At 41.8% G+C, this 9,984-nt stretch overlaps 1 protein-coding gene across 18 annotated transcripts in view; it reads right to left on the bottom strand.

Annotated features, from left to right (window-relative positions):
* SYNRG (synergin gamma) overlaps positions 1 to 8,041 on the bottom strand; it is a 92,614-nt gene extending 84,573 nt beyond the window's left edge. For 6 of the 18 annotated variants that reach the window (XM_067715298.1, XM_067715302.1, XM_067715301.1 and 3 more), the window contains exons 1-2: positions 7,874 to 8,038; positions 1,132 to 1,172 (exon numbers count right to left, since the gene is read on the bottom strand). In XM_067715298.1, the coding sequence (XP_067571399.1) occupies positions 1,132 to 1,172; positions 7,874 to 7,950 (118 nt within the window). In that variant the 5' untranslated portion in view covers positions 7,951 to 8,038. Of the gene's footprint in view, positions 1 to 1,131; positions 1,173 to 7,873 lie in introns of all 18 variants that reach the window. The other 12 variants (XM_067715286.1, XM_067715292.1, XM_067715291.1 and 9 more) reach the window with 5 other exon arrangements.
* Between the last annotated feature and the right edge of the window lie 1,943 nt (positions 8,042 to 9,984).

The raw sequence follows: 9,984 nt of genomic DNA on the forward strand, positions 1-9,984 counted from the left end.
ATAATGAACACACAACTCTCTAATGCCCTCCTAAAGTACAAAAGATCTCAAACCATTTGATCTAAATCTGGGACACATCTAATTACAGATAGCTTAAATAATGCATAAATGTGAGCACAATGAAAAGAATACAACTGACCCTTGGAAAAATTTACCTGAAACTCAACCTCCATCACTGATTATAAATGGAGACACTGACCACCTGCTACTGAGCTGCTCTTTATCATTCATCTCTACTGGTGACCTAGGAGTCTCTTTCTCTAGCAAGTCTACCATAACCAGTTAACACTGGCTTTGTGAGCAGGGCCGGTTTTCAGAGCAGCTTGGCCTGTGGAGAGGAGGGGGGCACATTGGAGTGGGAGAAGTGAGCAGAAAGAAGGGCAGACATTCTTTCATCAGTTTTGTGTTCCAGTGACACAGAAGCATGAGTCAAGATTATATCCCTTCACTACTGTTTCCTTGAAGACAAAGCTAGAATCAGTATTGGTGGGCCCTTGTCTGAAACCAAGAGAGAAGGGATATACCTAGTGGAGAAATTACTAGGAATAAAACTGAGACGTAAAATAGTTTAAACGGAATCAGAATATGTGATCTCTTATGTACATGATTAAAATAAGACCAAATTCATATAGAGAAAACATAAGTATAAAATAACTAAAGGGGTTCATTTATTCATTCAACAAGCATCTATAAAGACCCTATTATTTTCTATCAACATGCTGGGTGCTGGAGATACTGACGAGCATAAGGCAGACATAGCCCCTGCCCCACGGAGCTAACAATCTAGAAGACAGACAGGAGGAAGATGGCATTCAGAGAACTACAACTCATTTCATCTTTGTCACCTGTTTCTTCAATACTTTTGTCTTGAAAGTCTCCTTCATCTCTGAGATTAAATAATAACCTGTCAATATAATGCTTAAATAAGTTTGGGAGAAATGAGGAATGATCCTTCTTATTTGCCAAATTACACAATTTTTGAGAAATTTTAAGAGTAAGCTGTCATAGAGGTTCCAGACTATAAGAAAATTTTACTCTATTTGGCAGCAACAGAACTTTTTTACCCACTTAATCCCCAAGTTCAGACATAATAGTGAAAAATGAAAGTTGAAAACTTAAGCTTTCACATACCTTGAGGGGGTCTTATTCCACCTGCAACTGGAAACATGAAGCTGAAAACAGAAAAATATATCAGGATTTTCCTACGTGCAAAGAGTTCAGATAAAACATGTAACATTTCACATAAAGTAAAAAATTATAGCCTGGGCCGTGGCATCTCTTCCATAGTACAATATTGAATTATCCACCATCAATACAGATTGACCATCCACAGGATGCATGACAGTCAGCATGTTAGTGTAGGGAGAAAATTTTTGAGCCAGAAGACAGAAGACCTTGAAACTGGTCCTGGTTCTGTCACTCCCCCGGATTCCCCTGGATTCCAATGTGACTCCCCTGGATTCCAATCTCCCCATCCATAAAATGAGAGGGCTGGATTAGATTCAATTCAGTGAACATTTATTGGGTGCCTACTACATGAAAGGCCTGAATGAGCTCAGTTTCGCTGAAGACACAGATGCAGGCAAATAACTTTAACATAGGACAGAATGTGCTAAGGGCTGTGAGAGGGCCAGAATACTAACAGAAATGAGAAGAAAAAGATTAATTTTATGGTTTATATCTTGGGAAGTTTCTTGGAGGTATCTCTTGAGCTGAATCTTAAAGAGAGGCACACTATATAGCTTGAGCAAAATCTCAGAGGCCGGAGCTGTAGTGTGTTCAGAGAAGTGATTTAAGGTTGAATATAAGATATAGGACTGAAAAAGTAAGCAAAATGTAGAGGGCCTTTAAAACGTTTGATTTTATTTTGAGTACGGTATAAAGTCAGAGATTTTTTTTTTTTTTTTTTTTTTTTTTTTGCGGTACGCGGGCCTCTCACTGTCGTGGCCTCTCCCGTTGCGGAGCACAGGCTCCGGACGCACAGGCTCAGCGGCCATGGCTCACGGGCCCAGCCGCTCCACGGCATGTGGGATCCTCCCAGACCGGGGTGCGAACCCGCATGCCCTGCATCGGCAGGCGGACTCTCAACCACTGTGCCACCAGGGAAGCCCCCAGAGATTTTTTTTAAACTGTGGTAAAATATACACAATATAAAATTTTACCATTTTAACCATTTTTAAGTGTACAGTTCAGTGGCATTACAATGTTGTACAACCATCACCATGATCCATTTCCAGAACTTTTTCATCATCACAAACAGAAACTCTGTACCCATTAAAAAAATAACTTCCCATTACTTTTTCCCTGCAAACCCTGGTAACCACTATTCTACCTCCTGGCTTGATGAACTTGCCTATTCTAGCTACCTTATATTAAGTGGAATCATACAATACTTGTCCTTTTGTATCTGGCTTATTTCACTTAGCATAATGTTTCCAAGGTTCATCATGTTGTAGCACACATGAGAATTTCATTCTTTTTTTATGGCTTGAATAATATTCCATTGTATGTATGTACCACATTTTGCTTATCCATTCATCTGTTGATGGACAGCTGGGTTGGGTGTTGTGAATAATACTGCTATGAACACTGGTGTACAAGTATTTGTTTGCGTCCCTCTCTCAATTCTTCTGGGTCTCTAACTAGGAGTGGAATTGCTGGGTCATAGAGTAATTCTATGATTACTTTTTGAAAAACTGCCAAACTGTTTTCAACAGCAGCTACGCCATTTTACATTCCCACTAGCAATGCACCAGGGTTCCAATCTCTCCACATCCTCACCAACACTTGTTATTTTCTGAATTTTTGTTTGTTTGTTTATAATGATAGTTATCCTAATGGGTATGAGGGGGTATCTCATTGTGATTTAGATCTACATTTCCCTGATGTCATACATTTTTCTCTAGTGAAATGATTAGAAATGTGCTGTAGGGCTTCCCTGGTGGTGCAGGGGTTAAGAATCCGCCTGCCAATGTAGGGGACATGGGTTCGAGCTCTGGTCCGGGAAGATCCCACATGCCGCAGAGTAACAAAACCCGCACCACAACTACTGATCCTGCGCTCTAGAGTCCGTGCCCCACAACTACTGAAGCCCGCGTGCTACAACTACTGAAGCCCGCGTGCCTAGAGCCCAAGCTCTGCAGCTAGAGAAGCCACCGCAGTGAGAAGCCCACACACCGCAACGAAGAGTAGCCTCCGCTTGCCGCAACTAGAGAAAGCCTGAGCAGCAACGAAGACACAGCACAGCCAAATAAATAAATAAATAAATAAAAGAAATACACTTACTAAAAACAATCTAGATTTATAAAAAAAAAAAAGAAATGTGCTGTAGGTTTCTCTGGTAATGGGGTATGACAGAGAAGACTTGAAGTAACAAGAATTAGCTAAGAAACTATTACAATAATCTTAATAAGAAATGAAAAGGGTCATAACCAGAGTAGTGGGAATGGAAAAGAAGAGGTGAATGAAATCTATTTAAATGGAAGAATCAACAGGACTTAGCAACTACCAGGATGGAGAACAGCACTGAAAAAGCAGAAAGGGCTGAAGATGCTGCCGAGATTTTGGGGCTGAGCAACTGTAAGGATGGTGACACTGTTTACCTGCTGACAGGAACCCAGTGTGAGCCGGTCTGGGGAGAAAGGTGTTAGGAGGGTGTCCACGAGGAGGAATCTAATAGGCAACCAGAAAAGTAACTCCAGCTCAAGGGAAGGGAGCTGGATCCCCTCCCTTGCATCAATCTACCCAGGTTCTTTTAAGTAAAGGTAAAAAAAGAAAAAAATTAAAGTCTGGTTGTGGATGAAAGAGCCAAAGGGATGTATACATAGTGAGAAGACAACAAAGGAAATCCTTGGAATTCTTAGTGAAAACTGAGTACGGAATGGTCACTGAGAACCAAAGAAGTTGCTTATAACAGAGGGTTATAACTGAGGAAGGACTGCATTTAAGGAAAAAGTGTCTAACGCTGTAGAGAAGCTGATAAGAATGAGGATTACTAAATAAAGATTGCTGTTTTCGAAAATGGTGATCTTTGAGTGAACGGTTTCAACAGAGGAAGAGGAAGGGACCTGCATAGACAGAGATTTAGGATACAAAAGATATACTTAGTGATAGCTAAAACAAGGTTTTTGAGAGGATGGGGTTAACGTAGCAAAAGGAAGACGGACTTCTTTCTCTGAGACCGGAGGGAAAGGAAATGGGACAGATCAAGGAAGAAAAAGTCTGAGTGGGAAAAGCCCTTAATCTGGGAGTCAAGGATCTGAAGGGGGTTTCTGGATAGTCTTTAAAGATATAGTGAGATCAGGAACGGTATGCCAAATTTATGTGTCCTTGCATTTTTCTATTACACAACACTCCCCCTTCCCAGGAAAAGGGCTAAAAATCAAACTTTAGAGTCTTTTAGCTCTAAAATATTTTGATCAACAAGATTTTTTTGTAAGGTGGTTCACAAATTTCTAGTTGGACATCTACCTGATTACAGCCTTGTAGAGGATCTGAACCATTCGCAAATTCTGCAGACAAGCGAGCCCACACCAAGGAAAGGTCTGAACAGTGAACAGCTTTTCCGAACTGCACACAAGACGTATTAGCTAAGTAATGTGTTAACTGGATAAAGTGTTTAAACTGCAAGTTGAAATTTGGTAGGACTCAATTTTTTAAAAAGTTACTCATACACTAAGATTTAAGTAGTCAACCTATTGAGACTTTGCAAATCAGTCTTAAAGATTACAATCACCAATAGGGCTTAGTGGCTAAGTAAAAACTGGACACTTGAGTGACATTTTCTTTTCTCTAGCTCTGCCACAAAGTAACCATGAAGCTCTATGCAATCCCTTTCACCACCCTGTCCTGTTTGCCCTTTGTCAAACGAGGACACAAGTTTGCCAAGCTCCTAACTAAGACAACCAAATAATGTACAGACATATAAAGGCTACTTCAAAAACATAAACAAAAACTAAATTAAGAACATTACTGACAAACATGACTTACTCCAGTAATTACACAACCCAAACTACCAACTGACCTATGTACCATTCATAGGACTCTCTGAAATGTTTAGACTACTAGCAGCAACATGCTTGAAGACTGGTTAGACAAACAGCTAAGATATTGATAAGACAGCAAAAGTTTGGCAAAAAAATGGGCAACAAGATGACAAACAATTTGAAGCAGAACTGTGAGCCCTGCTTGTCACATGCCTATCTCATTCATCCTCCCCTTTCAGTTACCTTTGCTACTAACCCAGATCAGCCTTCCCTTCTCTCTGAGGCCTGGACTCAGCAAGACTTCCTAATGGATCCCCTCACCTGCAGACACTGTGGCTTCTAACGCAGCTCACATAGCACAGGTGAGGTGCATCTAGCTAAGGGACCATTTGATAAAGCTACTCCTGGGATTAAAACAATGTAATGATTCCCCCTTAAACTGAATTTTTTTAGTTTATATTCAAGGTCCTCTGCAGTTTTAACACAACTTTTTCAGTTTTATCTCACAAAACTCTTTTCTCCCCCTCAGTGCCACAGTCCATCTGGCCTACCTGCTGTCCCCTAATGTTCACTGGGCCTTCCCATCTCCATGACAATCTCTTGACCCCTTACTCTTCCTTGAAGTGAGGCCCAATTGAAATACCTCTTCTCTGCCTACAACGTTGCTTGAATCTACAAATATTTACAGAATGTTTTCTATGTGTAGAATGTGCTAGAAGCAGTGGAAGATAAAAAGATGATGAGGCCCTTAAGGAGCTTATAAAAGCAGGAAATAGACAAGCTCACAAATGATACTATCCCAGAAGGACACAGTCTAATCAAGATCTTTCAACTGTTTTTTTCCTGCCATACTTTAAAAAAGAAAACAAGTTATACTTCTCATCTCTTGCGTAAATTCTGCCCTTTATACAACTCTACTATTTATTCTAAAGTAGTCCATTCAGGATACCAATCAAAAGCAGGCTAACATTGATAAAGCTGGAAAATGCCCGTGCTTTTTGCTTAGCCTCTTAGGAAGGACACAGACAAGTACCTAAGAAATACAGTAAATTATAGTTCACAGATTTCTTCCATTAAAAGCTGAGAAAGGTTGCCTGGTTCTTTTTCTTTTCCCTAAAATATACTTAGGGTACCAACCATAACGTTAGCTTCCTTATTAAAAAACAACCTCAGCCCTCACCACTGCTCTCTAAAAACCATATTCTTTCTTTATTAAGCATACAGCTTCTCAGCCTCAGAAAAGCTCCAATAGAATATTTATCACACATTTTACAAGATAAGGCTGATTTGCTCTCCCACATATCCTCTAGAGCTTAAGAATGTAATGTTACCACCAAATTTTAAATAGGAAAGAAATTTTAAAGTCAATCATTCTAATTTCTATCACAATTCAGGCCATATTTAGAAAAAAAATTGTGTTCATGGACCAATGATGTTAAACTACTACAAACTAAGGGGTATGATCCACTCAACTTTCTACACCCAAGCTCCTCTCCACCTGAAAAAAACAAAAAAAAACCCAAGCCAAAACAACAACAAACCCCCCCAAAACCCGTGCCTAGAACGCCAAATTCTTTTAAGTTTTATATTTCCCCAGAACTTGGTGCCATGACTCATCATTCACTTGATCAAATTAATGCCACTCAAGAACACTTTAGAAACTGTTGTCACATTCAGAAAAAAGAGATTATTACATATTTGTCTTCTCTAGCCAGAGACTGACTTATATCAAGTATTCATGAAAAACTCTAATGAAAAGTGGAAATCAGAAAACAAAAGAGAAAGAAAACAGTTTTAAATCTGGAGAGAAAGATGTGAAAAAGAGGAAGTGAAAAATGCGGCTGCACACAGGTGAAGTGACTGCTCTCTTTTCCTGGCATATATACAAGCACCTGCAGGATGTGATGATTTTAAAGGCTTCACGCTGTGGTGTTCATGACTCCAAAATAAAACACTGCATAAAAAAAAAAAACCTAACACTTTGTTTTCCAAAAATAATTTAGGATGCTGAAGATAAAAAGCAAAATTTATCTCCAAATGTGTATGAACCTCGGGTTGGCTAGCAAAACAAAGTCAGACTAGGTCATTACAGAAGTGGGATGAAAACTTCCCAGAATCAAATATTTCCTCAAATGATGAACTTGTCGGGTTGCAAGTGTTCATCTCTTTTAATGTTCTCGATATGAGAGCTACTGGCGATTAGTAGCTGGAACTGACAGAGAGCAAATTTGTTTAAGGGCTAAGTAAAAGTCTGGAAGCTTTGTTTTGATAACTGCGTACGTGCTGTTTAACAGTGAATTGTTTTTTAGTAAGAAGACAGGTGTTAAAACTACCTCTACAAGAGCTCTATATACTAATTCAAAGGTCTTCAGATTTTCCTGCTGTTTCTGGTGTGTTAAGGAAAAAATAAAAAGGACACAACACTGAAAAAATGAGTACACACACACACACACACACACACACACACACACACCCCTTGGAAACACTTGTGCAGCTCTGTGAACAGATTTTTCAGAGCCCCTGGTCAAGCCCTGGGAAAAGGAAGTCTCTGGTCGCTTCAGATCCAGCCGGGCTAGAAGCGAGTTCCTCCTTTATCCACCCAGCCGGGTGGCAGCCGCACTGATGGGACACTCACCTCCTCCCCCTCTCCTCCCCGCTCAGCACCAGCAGCCAGTGCCCCCGAGCCTGCAGGACAAGAGTCGGGCGCTCGGGCTCCATCCATCCCTTCGGCCTACGTTCCCGGAGGACGACCCCTCCTCCCGCAGCCCAGTTCCGAGGGAAAAGGGGTCGGCGTGGGCGAAAACCGCCATAACCACCGACCACCCGTCGCCGGTGCCGGGTCTGCTCTGCGTCTGCGAGGCACGCCCAGCCCCGGTCTTCACACTCACCTGCCGCCCCCGGCAGCCCCCGCGCCAGCTCCCGCGGCCCCGCCGCCGCCAGCTCCCGTTCCCGGCCGCAGCGCCATCTTGCTCCGGGCCCGCCGCCGCCGCCGCCGCCGCCACCGCCACCGCTGCCACCTTCCCAGCAGCTGTCAGCTCCCGACAGCCACTTCCGGGGCAGAAGCAGGACCCCACCTCGCCGCGGCCTGGGCGACGGGGCGGGGCCGCGCGCCCACGTGACCCTTCGCGTCCGGGGGAGGAGTTGCGCTTCCTCGTCACGTGACCCGGCCACAGCTGAGGGCCCGCCAGGTGCAATTCTAGTTCAGGGGCTGGTGGGATGGTCTGGTGCCGGCTCCAGGTTCATTCTCAGGAAAGGCTCTGTGGAGAACCCAGCTGGCCGCCGAGCGGCGAGGCGTCATCGTTCCTCCGTTTGAAAACCATCGTCTTGCTTAGTGGAAACAGTACACTGAGTCCTGTTTTTTTACCTGGATGGGGGGTACACGGGTGTTCTTTTATTGTTACTCTTTACACAAAGAATAGATGGATCTTGAATGCCCCGTTGATAGCATCACAGCGCCGATTAGTGATGAGCTCTACTTTTTCCCAGGAACTCGGCAGCTTCCTTTTGGTACCCACTCTAAAAGCCGAAGGTGTTTAGCCAGCTGGTAATCCCCGTTTTCCCTATACTTACAATCAGGGCCAAAACGGTGGTGCTTGGAAGAGTTCATTGCTCCGACCCTATCTGGGCATATTTTTACTGTGATTTTTTTTTCCCTAACCAAACTACTGTAGGTAAATATAAAAGTTGAATGTAAACTTTTTCAAGCCCTCAAGTGGAGTTTGCTTACTAGCAAGTAACGGATTATAATTAGCTTTATCTTTTACTCTTGCCTCAGGGCTTTTACTGGGAAACAATTTGTAATAATTGTTATCGTTTATTGGGCACAATCACTGGTCAGGAACTTTACTGTATTTTTTCAAATCCTCAGTGTCCCTAAGAGCTAGTATTGGCATTTCACAGATAAGAAAATCAAGGTTAGGAGGAGGAGTAATTTACCCACATCAAACAGCTGCAAAACAGCAGGACCAGGATCAAAATCCAAGGAGTTTGACTTCAAAGTCCTTGCTCATTTCAGCTAGAGCCAGCTATTTAATTATGCTTTTTTCCCCCATAACTGTCCACTAACTTCATTCCTCCCCTTCTTTAGATGGAACTGTGTAGCAGATGTTCCAATCGACATAAACTGATATATAACTAAATTCAGTATTAATCCATCGACAAATCAAGATGGTACAGGCTTATGTAGCCACTTTTAAGGATGGGTGATCGCACAGGAGAAAATACTAAAAAAAAAAAAAAAAGAGGAAATAAAGTCAAATGAAGGGAGTATTTCAAAGATCATAGACCACATGACTCAGGATGTCAGCGTTCCACGGTATTTCCAGTCCAGGTTAGATGCTGTCCTGTGATGACTCAGCAGTGTGGCCTTATGTCTAACACGGCATCTACCACACTATTTGTTCCTTTACTTTATGCCCACTATACTGTAAGGGCAGGGACTGTGTTACCAAGACTTGTATTCCTAACCAAATATATAATGTTTGTTAAGGAATATATTTTGTGAAGTTATGACGTGTCAGGCACAGTGCTGGGTACTTATAATCTTGAGACATAGTCGGTATTACCCTCAATTTCACAAACAAACTGAACCTCTGAGAAATTAAGAACTTAAAACAACTGGCAAGTGGGTGGCACCAGTACACCTACTTCCAGAATATATTTTGAGTCAAGGCTCTGTTTGCAAGAACAAAAAAATCACAGGCTTCTAAGTATTTCTTGCACCTGGTAGCAATAGGTCTCCATTTACATAAATTCTGAAGATGAACAATTTTTGTCTCATCTAAAATATTTAAGTTGAAGTCTACCCATCCTGACTCTAGAATAAAAGACTGAGGATACAGGAAATAAATAAGTGTAATTCAAATGTTACTGAGAAAAGGTTATCTATATTATAGTATTACAGTACTGATAACTAACATTCATGTCAGGCACCATTGCAAGTACCTTACATGTATGAAGTCGATTTTTCATTCCACTGTACAAAACTAGCAACTGAGGA

Source organism: Pseudorca crassidens, chromosome 19, assembly GCF_039906515.1.
Source record: "Pseudorca crassidens isolate mPseCra1 chromosome 19, mPseCra1.hap1, whole genome shotgun sequence".
Taxonomy (NCBI): Eukaryota; Metazoa; Chordata; class Mammalia; order Artiodactyla; family Delphinidae; genus Pseudorca; species Pseudorca crassidens.